Source organism: Adiantum capillus-veneris, chromosome 25 (assembly GCF_014529385.1).
Source record: "Adiantum capillus-veneris isolate H3 chromosome 25, ASM1452938v2, whole genome shotgun sequence".
NCBI classification, from domain to species: domain Eukaryota; kingdom Viridiplantae; phylum Streptophyta; class Polypodiopsida; order Polypodiales; family Pteridaceae; genus Adiantum; species Adiantum capillus-veneris.
This window is the reverse complement of record NC_140955.1, coordinates 62,514,312-62,528,380: the sequence shown is the minus strand read 5'-3', so window position 1 is coordinate 62,528,380 and position 14,069 is coordinate 62,514,312. Positions and strand designations below refer to the sequence as shown.

General features: G+C 45.7%; 1 protein-coding gene and 1 pseudogene across 1 annotated transcript; one reads left to right on the top strand and one right to left on the bottom strand.

Annotated features, from left to right (window-relative positions):
- Positions 1–319: 319 nt before the first annotated feature.
- Positions 320–1,294, bottom strand: LOC147424984 (uncharacterized; annotated as a pseudogene).
- Positions 1,295–1,781: 487 nt separating this feature from the next.
- Positions 1,782–2,506, top strand: LOC147424983 (uncharacterized). The gene has a single exon (XM_086499436.1). The coding sequence runs from the start codon at positions 1,793–1,795 to the stop codon at positions 2,504–2,506; it is 714 nt and encodes a 237-aa protein (XP_086355562.1). The 5' UTR covers positions 1,782–1,792.
- The last annotated feature ends 11,563 nt before the right edge of the window (positions 2,507–14,069 follow it).

Below are 14,069 nucleotides of genomic sequence, written 5' to 3'. Positions count from 1 at the left end.
CCAGTGAAGAGGGTGGCCGACCATAGGTGTGAGTTGCCAAAGGGCGGGCTGCAGTTATGGCTTGAAGCAGGGAAGCATGAGGCAGTTGGGGGTGAAGGAGCGCTGAAGGGAGGTGTTGCAGGGCAGCGTGATCAAAGAGGAGAGAGGCGCCATCAAGGAAGCAAGGCTATGATGGGTTGATGAAGGCCACCCGTTCATGCAGGGGCAGCATCGACAGGAGCTCATGTAAGGAGGGGTATAAGCAAAGAAAAGGTGATGCACCGCTTTGAGGGAGAGCGTATCCATGCACACTCTCTCGCCCATACTTCACCATAGACTTTCCATATGCTATGCCGGGGTTTCTTTCCAATTTAATCCATTGTTGTATATGATCTGAAGCTCAAGAAAATCAGGCTCCCTCTGCTCATTGTTTGAGCACAAATATAACATTGTCTTTCGATCTCATGCATGGGTTGTGTATGTGACTTGTTTTTGTACAAGCAAGGGGTGTGCAAAGGGCTACAAAAATCTTGTGGTATGTCGAATGTATTGAGTGAGTGAGTGTTATCTGTATGGTTGTGATATATGTCTTGAGGATGGAAGCTTGTGGGCAAACGTGAGTCTGCCAATGATCTTGAGGTGTCTGAGTGAAGCCATACGGAGTTGCATAAAACGAGGGAGTCGGATCAGTTGTAGGGTGGAAGGCGACCAATAGCGAGGTCGCTATTGGCTAGGGCTACAGGAGCCACGGGGTGGCGCAGTTGAATATTAGACAGGGGAGCCACTGGGTTGGCCGACTACTGAGAGGGGCTGCCGGAGGGTGGTGACACCATCGAGGGAAGCCGCCCCTGAGAAGGAGGAGGTGACGGGTTTGCAGAACCCGGGAGTTGCAAGGGTTGGCGAGGGCTGCAGGAGCGCCGCCAAGGGCCATGAGGAAGGCGAAGAATCAATTGGAAGGGTCTGAGCGTTGTTGAGGAGGGCTGGCTTGAGGGGCCGCCAGTGAAGAGGGTGGCCGACCATAGGTGTGAGAGTTGCCAAACGGCGGGCTGCAGTTATGGCTTGAAGCAGGGAAGCGTGAGGCAGTTGGGGGTGAAGGAGCGCTGAATGGAGGTGTTGTAGGGCAGCGTGATCAAAGAGGAGAGAGGCGCCATCAAGGAAGCAAGGCTATGATGGGTTGATGAAGGCCTCCCGTTCATGCAGGGGCAGCATCGACAGGAGCTCATGTAAGGAGGGGTATAAGCAAAGAAAAGGTGATGCACCGCTTTGAGGGAGAGTGTATCCATGCACACTCTCTCGCCCATACTTCACCATAGACTTTCCGTATGCTATGCCGGGGTTTTTTTCCAATTTAATCCATTGTTTTATATGATCTGAAGCTCATTGTTTGAGCACATATATAACATTGTCTTTCGATCTCATGCATGGGTTGTGTATGTGACTTGTTTTTGTACAAGCAAGGGGTGTGCAAAGGGCTACAAAAATGTTGTGGTATGTCGAATGTACTGAGTGAGTGAGTGTTATCTGTATGGTTGTGATATATGTCTTGAGGATGGAAGCTTGTGGGCAAACGTGAGTGTGCCAATGATCTTGAGGTGTCTGAGGGATGGTCGGGTTTGGGCTTGGGCATTAGTTGTTAGCAGATTGCGTATCATGGTGTGTGTTTGCTAGGGGATAGGGGTGCTGTGAGATCACTGAGCTATATAGAGGCATCGAGTTTATGTGCTGGTGGTTTTCCCATTTTCCCCTTTCCATCTTGTGGTGCCCCCACAGAGGACCCACTGATTGCTTCCCGATCGAGTGGTGGTAAATCAAGATGAAGCAGGAGTTTGGTCCAGTGTTCAAAGGAGATGGAGATGCTGACGATTGGATAGACGATTTTGAGCTATTTATGCTGACAGTACTGCGGATGCCAGGTGATGAAGCAAAGCTCCGGACTCTACCTTTGGTGCTGCGAGGTAAAGCAAAGGTTTGGTTCGATGGTTTAGAAGATGATTTCAAGCAGAATTGGATCGGATTTCGCGAGCAATTCTTATTAAGGTATCGAAAGGTGGTGTCGGCTTTGGAAGTAGATGCAAAGATCAAAGGTTTGCAACACGACGTAAGTGCAAATTTTGATGCTTTTGTTGGTAAATTTGAAGCTTATTGGAGGGATTTGGCGGCTGCTACCCAAGCAACCAATGCGGGATATTTGAAGCTCGAAAGGTTTCTATCATGCTTGCATCCATATGTTCGTGAGAGAGTCGATTATGAAGATCCAAGCACTTATGATGAAGCCGTCAGAGTTGCCAGAGCAAAGAGTCGAAAGATAAAGAAGAAGATGGAGGCAGGATTGCTACAGTCGACAATCACGACAGCCAGTGGACCTAAGCCCAAGCAAGTTGAGTATCAAGAGGTAAAAGCACCTTTTTTTATTGATATGCATTTGATGAAAGCACGTGAAGCTGATGCCAGGCTAGCTAGCAGAGGTAGAAGAAGTGCCAACCAGGGCTCAAAAGGTGCAGAGAGGTATATTCAAGGTGCCACATAGCTTGCTTGGTCAAGAGAGCGAGGTGGTAAAAGTTTTTCAAGAAGAGGTGTCAGTTCTAGAGACAACAATGAGGCTGACAGCCAAGGTGCAAGAATTGACAAGTGCAGAAGAGGAGTTTGACAGCTCTCAAAGATTTAGCAGCAGTTTGGACACAGATAGCATGTGGGAGACTGAATCCCGGTCTTCTAGGTACGAAACTTATGATGTTTTTCATGTAGATGAAGTGGAGAGCAATGTATGCGAGTTGCCTGCCAGCCATTTGAAGGTCGAAAAGGAGTATAGTGTTTCACCTTGTGTGAATCTGTCAGTCGAGCAGCCCTATCAGATGTCATGTGATGGTGAGTCCTTATTGGAGGAAGAGGTATGGTTGGATTCTGCATCCAGTTTGGTTGAAGAATAGGTTTTTGAGAATGACTTGCAGGAGCTAGAAGCAGAAGTTGTGGTATGTCAAAATGATTTGTCTATGTAGGGGGTGGGGCAACCTTGCCTTGGCGAGCAGGTGGAGGTGCCCTTTGAAGTTTTAGAGTTGGTTTGTAGCCGTGGAGAGTTAGCTCCAGCAGATGACTCTACGGAAGCTGATGCAGGTGCAGCCTATGAGCACGAGGCTCCATGCAATGAGGAAGGTGCCACCAACCTTGCAGGTGATGAGGTGTTTGAAAAACGGGTTATATCTCTAGCAGGTCATGTTCTTGAGTATGAGAAGGGGGCCTTTGAGCCATTTACAAAGGGTTGGGATACAGCTTTGCAAAGGAATCAGGTTTGCTTGGCTATGCAGCAAGTGGATGCAAATGGCAGGGTCTGGCTGCTTCATGCTATGCTATTGATAGCTATGTTGTTGCAAGTTGCTTTGCAGGGTGTACTATGTAGGTTTCAATGCTCATGTGATAAAGATGATGATATGGAGGGTTCTATAGCAGATTGTATGGTAGGATTTTATGGTACAAGTGCTTCAAGTGAGCAAAAGCATGTTCATGGTTGGCACGAGGGCTTATTGATGCAGGGTGACAAAGCTGGATGCTATGAAGAGCTAGAAGGATGGCGTGTCTATTGGCCAACAAGTGCAAAGAGGAGCTTCTGCAATGGGCATATTTTACATGTGGATGGCCATAGCCAATGCTTTATATTTGATCCAGGTGGAGCCTACACTATGATTGGGGAAGCTGTGAGCTTTTCATTTGACCCTGGCGGGTGATGCAATAGCAGATGCTTTTCTCTCTATCTCTATCCTATCTATATAGCCGCTATATTATTATCTTTCCTATGTAGTCTATGTAGCTATTTTTATCATGCTCTCTATACATACTTATTATACCTAAATAATACTGTGGTTGAGCATGAATGCTCAACAAGGGGGTGGACAATCATGGTACAGCCAAACTGTGTCGATCTATGGAAGTGCAGGAAGTCGAGGTATGGCAGTTTGCAGGCAAATGGCAAAGACCTTGAGCAGATATTTGATGGAGCTAGGAGCCACGTACACCAAGTTGGAGCAGTCGCTTGTCAAAACTGCAAGTGTTTTTTTGCTATCACAGGTGGCAGGAGCAAATGATTATATCACAAGTTTGGGAACGAGGCAAGGGGTGCTGGATGCAGGTGCCATGAAGTTTATGATATGGGATTGGGGGCAGGCTGTTTGCACGACACTCGACTATCAAGAAGTGTATAGCAAACGAGGCATTGAATAGGTCGAAGATGGTGCAAAAGCCTTGGAGGTCAAAGTGCTTGAGGGTTTCAAAGCTCGATGGGTATCTCCACCAAATGGTGCCGTCGTGAGAGATGGCATGAGAGGGGCAGCCATAAGGCCATTCATCCGCATGGGAAGTAGCCTTTTTATGAAGCTTTGTGCGGGGCACAACTTGAAGCGCGGGTGATGAGAAGCTAAGGGGGAGTTTTTAATCCCAACAATCGGGTGCCCTCCACTATCGGCAAATTACAAAGCTATTGAAGTGCGACTGGAAGGAGGTGGCCCCGGCTACTTGAAGATGGAAATATTTGGATTTGGTTATCATGGCCTTGAGGTCTACCGGTTTGGGGTGATTGAGGCTACGGTCAACTTTGCGTGGGGACGGCCGTTAAGTCGCACCAGAGGTCCTTTTTTTTTTTTTTTTTTTAAAGATAGCCAAGCTATAAAAAAAACCAATGTCTGCAGTCGACGAGCAGCGCTACATGGAAAGTCGACAATTGGAGATTGCATGCAGAGGGTAGTGGCGCCACCTGGGTGAAGCCATACGGAGTTGCATAAAACGAGGGAGTCGGATCAGTTGTAGGGTGGAAGGCGACCAATAGCGAGGTCGCTATTGGCCAGGGCTACAGGAGCCACGGGGTGGCGCAGTTGAATATTAGACAGGGGAGCCACTGGGTTGGCCGACTACTGAGAGGGGCTGCCGGAGGGTGGTGACACCATCGAGGGAAGCCGCCCCTGAGAAGGAGGAGGTGACGGGTTTGCAGAGCCCGGGAGTTGCAAGGGTTGGCGAGGGCTGCAGGAGCGCCGCCAAGGGCCGTGAGGAAGGCGAGGAATCAATTGGAAGGGTCTGAGCGTTGTTGAGGAGGGCTGGCTTGAGGGGCCGCCAGTGAAGAGGGTGGCCGACCATAGGTGTGAGAGTTGCCAAAGGGCGGGCTGCAGTTATGGCTTGAAGCAGGGAAGCATGAGGCAGTTGGGGGTGAAGGAGCGCTGAAGGGAGGTGTTGCAGGGCAGCGTGATCAAAGAGGAGAGAGGCGCCATCAAGGAAGCAAGGCTATGATGGGTTGATGAAGGCCGCCCGTTCATGCAGGGGCAGCATCGACAGGAGCTCATGTAAGGAGGGGTATAAGCAAAGAAAAGGTGATGCACCGCTTTGAGGGAGAGCGTATCCATGCACACTCTCTCGCTCATACTTCACCATAGACTTTCCGTATGCTATGCCGGGGTTTTTTTCCAATTTAATCCATTGTTGTATATGATCTGAAGCTCAAGAAAATCAGGCTCCCTCTGCTCATTGTTTGAGCACATATATAACATTGTCTTTCGATCTCATGCATGGGTTGTGTATGTGACTTGTTTTTGTACAAGCAAGGGGTGTGCAAAGGGCTACAAAAATCTTGTGGTATGTCGAATGTATTGAGTGAGTGAGTGTTATCTGTATGGTTGTGATATATGTCTTGAGGATGGAAGCTTGTGGGCAAACGTGAGTCTGCCAATGATCTTGAGGTGTCTGAGGGATGGTCGGGTTTGGGCTTGGGCATTAGTTGTTTGCAGACGGTGTATCATGGTGTGTGTTTGCTAGGGGATAGGGGTGTTGTGAGATCACTGAGCTATATAGAGGCATTGATTTTATGTGTTGGTGGCAAGAGTGTTGGAAAGTTAACGAGGAAACAAGGCGAGGAGGAAGGCGAGTTCTTTCTCTCTCTCGATCTCCAATCAAAGCAACCTTTCTTCTCTCCCTCTCGAGCTTGAACATACAAAGCAACGCAAAGAAGAGCTTAAAGAGGTTAAGGAAGGAGACTACGAGGGAAGGAAGAAGAAGGGAAGGGAGCCTCGAAGCAATAGGAAATCTCTCTCACTCTCTCTCGCTCTCATCCTTGACTAATAAAACAAGCAAGGTTTCTCGATTAGTAAAGGAAGAAGAAACTCTCTCACTCGAGAGTAAGCAGACCTCGGCTAGCAAGCCGGCAAGGGAGGATTTGAAGAAGGATATGGCTATCTCTCTCGCGCGCTGTGAAGCAAAATCAAGGGGCTCTTCCTCATCATAAACAAAGGAATTGACCTAATTAAAGAAGCAGAAGGAAAGCACAAGGCATGCCAACAAGGGTTACACATATCCCCCGACATCTCTGGTGAACCCGACGCGAAACCGAGCTGGGGTGGGAAAATTGTTGAAGCATATGTCTACACCACAAGAAGCATCCATGCAACAGATGATGCAGCAGTTTGCAGCATATATGCAACAGCAACAGGCTGCCTAGTAGCAACATAATTTTCAAGAGCGGATTCGTAAAGCTCGTCAAAATGTTATAGAAAAGCTGCAACGGTTTGAGGGCCGAGTTATTTCAAAATTTTGCAATTTGTATGAGCAGTCTATGGAATATAAATTATTGAATACCAGGATTCAGTGGAAGGATTTCATCTGATTGCAGTGCCAGAACTTAGGGCCCGGATTCAAGAGATTCAAGCGGCTCAAGGGCTGAACTGGAAGGAATTTAAAAAGGCGCTGCAAGAGGAATATTTTCTGGAGGATTCTCAACGGGTGACCAGACAGAGTTTTACGAAGTGGGTGTAGAAGAAGGATAAAAATTTATTTGCACGAGAACTTTTGGGAGAGTTTGAAAAGAAGTTTGATTAGTTATCGTCAGCAGAACAACGTTCCTTGAGGGATCAAAAGGTGGAATTGTTTATTCAAGCTGCTGATCCGCGACTACAAAAGAATTTGGTGCAATTATTAGAGAATCCGGCAGGAGAATTGGGATTGACATCAGATGGCAAATAGTATCTGAAGCGGTGAACATGATCGTAAAATGACAGAAGCGGGTTGATAAGAAAATCGTGATTGAGGTACTGGATGATGACGAAGAAGAGGTTAAAGAGAAGCCACCCTCTACATTGTCCAAAGTGGAGGGGCCTGTTCTTGACGATCTCGTTAAAGGTATTCAAAAACTAAATTTGAATTTTAAAACTGTTAAATTTTAAGGGTTAGCTACAAAGGCGTCTACTTCTGAACCTAAGCAGCAGCAGCAGCCACCACGTAAAAATTGGGATCGATGCATGTGGTGCGATAGTGAAGACCACAAGTTTGTGAGAGAGTGTAATGAGTTTGATGAAGCTTATAAGAAGAATGTGGTTTTCTGGAAAGACAAGAAGATTCATCTCAGGGAGATAGGGGAATTGCTCTGTTTGAACTTTTTCAGAGGTGGAATGAAGAAGATAGTAGAGGAAATACAACATAATGTTGCCCTTGTGGAAGCAACTACATATGGGCTGCAAGTTTGTGGTAAGGAAGATGATGATGGTACAGGTGCAAAGGGCCAGTTGTGGCCATATGCTCTAAAGATAGTAGAAGGAGGTAAGGTAACATACGGGAAGTTACGACAGGTGGGGAATTCAATTCGAGAAACCACTGGGTGGACCGATCCAGTGGATTCTCTTTCGGTATATGCTTATATTGCTAAAGCTCAAGTCAATGAAGCTATGGTGGAAGATAAGCGAAAAAGAGATGAAGAGGTTGCTGGGACGTCAAAAAGGCAGACGAGATCTAACAATAAGAAAGAAGAAGGGCCAGCTCCTAAACCTGCTCCGGAGGTGGTTATGGAAGAGGCTCCGAAGGACAAGAAGCAAGGTAAGCCTAAAGGGCCCTCGTATAAACTCAAGTCTGATATTGAATTGGCTACACATTTGAAGAAAGTTTTTGAAGAACGTATCCTAAATAGTAAAGTGGAGCTCACCTTGGGGGATATTCTTGGAATTGCTAAGCGCGAGTTCCACGAAGAGATCATCGACATTATAAAAAAGAAGCGACAAGTACCGAGTGATCAAGAGTCAGATCCAGTTAAAATCCAAGTGGTTTGTCACATTGAAGCAATCTTGGAAGACTATATAGAGTATTTAGCAGATCTTGAAGAAGAAGAGCCAAAGACTGTGGTGGTCCCAGCCCGATTATACCTGAGGTAAGAAAAATGCATTTTAATGACGGTGAAGATGAAGAAGTTATACCCAAGAGTCACTTTTTGAGGACTCATTGGGCAAGAGCAACGACAGAAACAGTGGTAAAGCTTGGCGACATTGAGGAGCCGGTCTTAGCCCTCATAGACCATGGTTCGGAAATCAATCACATGGCAAAGAATTTGCACCTAAAGGGGAAGTGGCCTATTGATGTAGATCACGGGTGGCGGATTCGAGCTGCCAACATGATTCTTGGAGATCTTTACGGTGCATGCGCAAATGTTAAGGTAACTAATGGGTATGTCTGTGATGAGCAAAACTTTTTTATACAGGAGCATTCCTCCTACCCGTTGATTCTAGGACAACCCTACATTACGACTGTGCGGATGGAAACTAAGGTGTTGGATGATGGCTCGGCCTATGCCAGGGTTCGAAACCGACATGGTAAGAAAGCGGTTCAATTTCTAACTGTATGTGTTGATCATGTTAGAAACAAAGATAATTCACATGATCGTCCAATGCCAAAGATACGTAAGGAGTTTAAAGAAAAAAGATTTTCTCAGGATTTTCTTGGTGGTGCAAGTGAGGAGAAGTTCTCGCAAAGAGAAACCTTCTCTTCAGGATTTCTAGGGTTGACATCTGAGGGTTCAGTATCTTACAGGAAATTTAATGATTTAACCAAATGGGAGAAACAATATGTTTCAAGCATTCAAAGTGACTTGCAGGGATGTGATGTGCTAGAACCGGATGATGTGATATTAGGAATCTTCAAAGAGATCTCTTATGTTGATACTATGTTGGAGCTTGAGGATATCAAGCAAAACAGGTTAGAAAGTGGAATTGAAGTTATTAAAGTGCACTCAATGGACATATACGAGGCACTTATGCATATTGGGGATGACTTGGATAAAGAAGTTGAAGCACAGGTAGAGACGAAGTACAAGACAGTTGCAAAGAAAGTGAGACCTGTGGCTACACCTCTACCAGATGGAAGTGGTGAAGTAAATAAGGAATCTTCTCGACAGCCTATGCTCAGAAATCCTAAGAACATCGGGCACAAATTCACTAAAGAGACATTGCAGCAACTGAAGGTGGGAGAAGATGGTTTTCTCAACGAAGAGGAAATCAAGTGTTTTCAAGGTATGCTCGAAAAACATGGTAAAGCTTTTGCCTTTGAGCCAAGTGAGATTGGGTGTGTGGATCCAAGTGTTGTTGCACCTATGGTTATATTCACTGTTCCTCACATGCCATGGAGCTTACGTCCTATTCCAGTTCCTAAATCTCACTTGCCAAAGCTTATCAATTTGCTTAATGAGAAGATACAAATGGGAATCTTGGAACCATCATGTGCGCCATACTCTAACCGATGGTTCACTGTTCCGAAGAAAAATGGTACTTTAAGGTTTATACAGGATATGCAGCCGGTTAACAAGGTAACAATCCGCAATGTGGGTACCGGCCCAATTGTGGATGAATTTGCTGAGGCTTTTGCAGGTAGGTCAATTTACTCTATGGGTGATCTTTATTCTGGATATGATCAATTTCAGTTAGCTTTGGAGAGCAGGGATCTTACTACGATGCGTACACCTCTCGGATTGGTAAGGATGTGCACTCTGCCCCCACAGGGTGCTACTAATTCTATAGCGCATATGATGAACGGCATGAATAAGGTCTTAAGGGACTTTATTCCACATGTTAATATGCCTTTCATTGATGATCTACCGATTAAGGACTGCAAGGAAGGCTCAAAAGATGAAGTAAAATATCAAAGGGGGTGCCGACAGTTAATTGCTCAACATATTGCTGACTGTGATGCTGTTTTATCCAGGCTTGAAGAAGTTAATTTAACACTTTCAGGGCAAAAATCAACTTTTGGTGCCAAAGAGGTTCTAATTGTAGGGCACATGTGCAGTCCAGAAGGTAGAAGGCCAAGTCCGGCTAAAGTTGAAGCTATTAAAAAGATGAAGGAAACGTGCTCTTCGGTTACTGAAGTTCGTCGGTTTCTGGGTGCATGTGTTTTCTATCTTATTTGGCTGCCACATTTTGCTCATGTTGCAGAAGTTCTTTATCAACTGTTGAGAAAAGGTAAAAGATTTGTTTGGGAAGAAGTTCACACACGAGCTATGAGGAAATTAAAGAAGATGCTCCTTGAGGCTCCGACCTTGAGGAAAGTTGACTACAAATGCGGAAGGCCAGTAATCTTAACAGTTGACACTAGCCCGACAGGTATTGGATGGGCTATAGGTCAAGATGATGAAGAAGGGAACAGGTATGCGGTTCAATTTGGAGCAAAAGTGCTCAATGCTCGCCAAAGAGGCTACCCACAAGTTAAGAGAGAACTTTGGGGTGTTCCTACTGCTCTAAGGTCTGATAAAGGATACTTTATTGGAGCTTCAGTCATGGTAGAGACAGATTGCTTGCCACTAATAAGGATGATTGCAAATTGCTCTACTCCGGATATTGCTATGCTGCGATGGATAGCCTACATTAAATCTCTTAATCCTAAATTTTGTCATATTGCAGGTACACATAATCCTATTGCAGATATGTTATCAAGAGCTATATTTGAAGATGAAGAAGAGATGTTGACGACAAGTGATGATGTTGGCTTGAAGTTCTATTCGTCTTCTTATCTGCAAGCAAATTGTGGAAATATTGCTCATGCTTTTGAGGTATTTTCTGAAGAGTTCTATGAAGGAGAATGGCTTTTGATTGGTCGCTACCTTAGCACTCTTACTAAGCATGAAGGGTGGACGGATCAAGAGTACAAAAAGATAAGGAAGAAAGCTTACGGCTATTTTCTAAAGGATGGCCATTTATGGAAGCAGCCAAAACGCTCTAAAGGAGTACCACAGCGGGTTGTTTGTGATAAAGCGACTCAACAGCAAGTTATCAAAGAGTTTCATGAAAGTTTATGGATTGGACACAAAGGGGTCTGGGCAACTTTTGTCAAGATTAAGGATCGTTACTGGTGGAAAGATATGTATAAAGATGTGGCTCAGTTTGTGGAGACATGCCTAATATGCCAACAATATTCTAATGTGCGACATCGAGATGGATTGCATGCCACCTATCCACTAGCTATGCACTACAAGTAGGTGGTGGACCTGATTACTATGCCAGTAGGTGTCTGGCAAATGCGGTATATTGTTCTTGCAAGAGAGGATCATACTAATCAAGTGGAAGGCAGAGCTTTTCATACCAAAGCTACCAGTTCCGTATGCAAGTTCTTGCTTGAGGATGTTATTTCCAGGTATGGATGTGTTGGTAGAATTACTGTTGATAGAGGTATGGATGTGTTGGTAGAATTACCTCTGATAGAGGAGAGCTGGACGCAGATGAAGCTCTGGATTTCTTTGCTCATTTGGGCATTAAATTGGCTCTCACTACAGCATACAATCCAGAGGGTAATGGTAAAAGTGAAAGAGGGCATCCACCTATTGTTAAAGCTTTAGCAAAGGCATGCCAGGGACATATTGGTGATTGGCCTAAACTCCTATCATTTGCTTTATGGGCTGATTGAACTACACATAGTTCTGTTAGAGGTTTTATGCCATTTGAGCTAATGTACGGGCAAAAACCCATTATGCCTACAGAGGAAGCGGTTATCTCTTGGACTGTAATGCCATGGGAAGAAGGTATGTCTACAGAAGATTTTCTTGCAGTGCGCATACACCAACTTGAGAGACGTCGAGAAGATTTGAACAGGCTAAAGTAATGCTTAAGGAAGCAAGGTTGAAGAACAAGGTAGCGTTTGATGGTAAGCACAAACTACGACCTCGTGTTATTAAAGATGGGGATTGGGTCCTTGTATATGACAGTAGCCTGGAGAACCAGTACACTGCTATGTGGAAAATGGTTAAACGATGGTTTGGACCATATGTTGTACTTCATGTTTATGATAATGCGACCTACAAGTTATGCGAGCTCGATGGCACTGAGCTCAAGGTGCCTATTGCAGGGAATAGAGTTAAGTTGTTTAAGCAACGAGATGGTGAGATTAATATTAGAGACTTCAACACAGATCAACCTCCTGAAGACAATGTTATGTATGCATCAGACGATGAGTCTGATGATGTTCTTGATGATGCTTTATAAATACGGTTGGCACAGACCGGAGGCTGTGCAGGTTCAGAGGGGGTGGATGTCGTGCAGCTCCGCTCCCATGCTAAGAAAGATGCTAGAAAAATGCACATCAAGTTTTTTGAAGCCTACATGATTAATGAACAGTAGTTAAGGCCTGGTAGCAGGACAAGTTCAATGCTAAATGTATATCAAATGCTGCTGAAAGAGCCAAAACATGCCTTAATGATGGTAAAAAGTGTTATTCTTGAAGTGAGAAAAGATGAAAGATTATGACCTAAAACTGCAGTGCTTAAAGTGCTCTACCGTTCTGTCTTTACGGCTCGTCGATTGGAGCTACGGTGAAGAAGTTATGGCAGTTTAAAGTTTAAGTCGATTGCAGATCTGTACCGGATTGGGCGACTGCAGCTGAGGTAAGAGAATTGAAATGAATGCGTCGGGTTGAAGTGCTCACATTGTGGAGCACGTCGGTCTTTTCAAATCAGTGATCAGAGTTCCGGTTGCCAAGATATTAGCCGTTTAAGATTCCTCGGGGGCCGGTTCCGTGCCAGGCCGGTCGCCTCGGTTGGATCGAGCGCCGTCTGGAATTTTACAGCCTCTACAGGGTTTGTATGCACTCTATGCAGTTTGAAAAGTCTAAAGGAATTAACGGCTCACCAAACTGAGTTCGGGGTCATGAGATAATATGGATTGAGGCTGGTGTCAGCTGCCGGCACTATACTAAGCTGGATAATTTCGGCATTATCTGAGAAGCTGATACAAACAATTAACAACCAAGTGAAAAAGAGAATGCCTTCCGGCAAGTGTAATCACCTATACTAGCATCTTGAAGGCTGTGTCGTGGAAAATGGCAGCAAAATTCATGATGATAATATCAGTCAAGGACTACTGAAGTCGAAAGCTGTACGAGACAATGCTTTGGTAGGTATGCATGCTAAAAGTGGTGCCATTACGAAAGAACTTGATGAGCTCATGGAGTGTACTCATCGTGGGATATGCCTAGCTCGACGGGGCCCACTCGAGGAAGGTGTTGTGCTTGGCAATGCTCGGCCGATATGTGTACAAAATGTGGTGCCCACCATGAAGTCGCCCGCCCAAGCCACTAAGGGCCGCCCAAAGGCAATCATGCCCACGACCTAAAAGGAATGGCCGCCCAAGGGAATGGCTCAACCTAAAGCCGCCCAAATTCAATAGGGCTTAAGTGGTGTGTAAACAAAAAGAAAATGGAAGGCATGGTGCGGACAGGCAGCAAAGGAGGAATTGCACAGGGAATGGGGAGCTCGCAACGAGAGCAGTGATGCTCGGATGACGCCGATCATGAAGAAGAAAATACTCAGCTTGCCATGGCGCTCCCTTGCGGCACCAGCGGGGTCATCGTCTGAGCTGCCAACATCGCTGAGTGCCACGTCATCATGTACCTTCATGCGCCACGTCAATGACGCCGACGCTACTGCAAGGGGAGCAAAGAGCTATTAATAGCGGGAATTTGCATGAGTGGGGACTCTTTGCATGTGCGTTGAGACGAGAAGAAGCAAGAGCTCTCTCCCTTGATCACCATCGAAGCTAAGCAAGAGCTCTCTCCCTTGATCTCCATCGAAGCTAAGCAAGAGCTCTCTCCGTTGATGTCCATTGAAGCTAAGCAAGAGCTCTCTCCCTTGACCTTCAATCGAACCAAAGCAAGGGCGAGCTCTCTCTCTCAACCTCCAAACCAAGCCAAGGGCGAGCTTTCTCTCTCAATCTCTAATCCATGTAAGGGCGAGCTCTCTCTCTATCGACCTCGGCAAGGCTCAAGCAAAGGCTTTGCAACCAAGGCACCAAGGAGACTATTCCTCATCGGCTTAGGCAAGG

Coding starts and splice junctions, on each gene's coding strand:
- LOC147424983 (XM_086499436.1), top strand. CDS start 1,793: ATGAAGCAGGAGTTTGGTCCAGTGTTCAAAGGAGATGGAGATGCTGAC.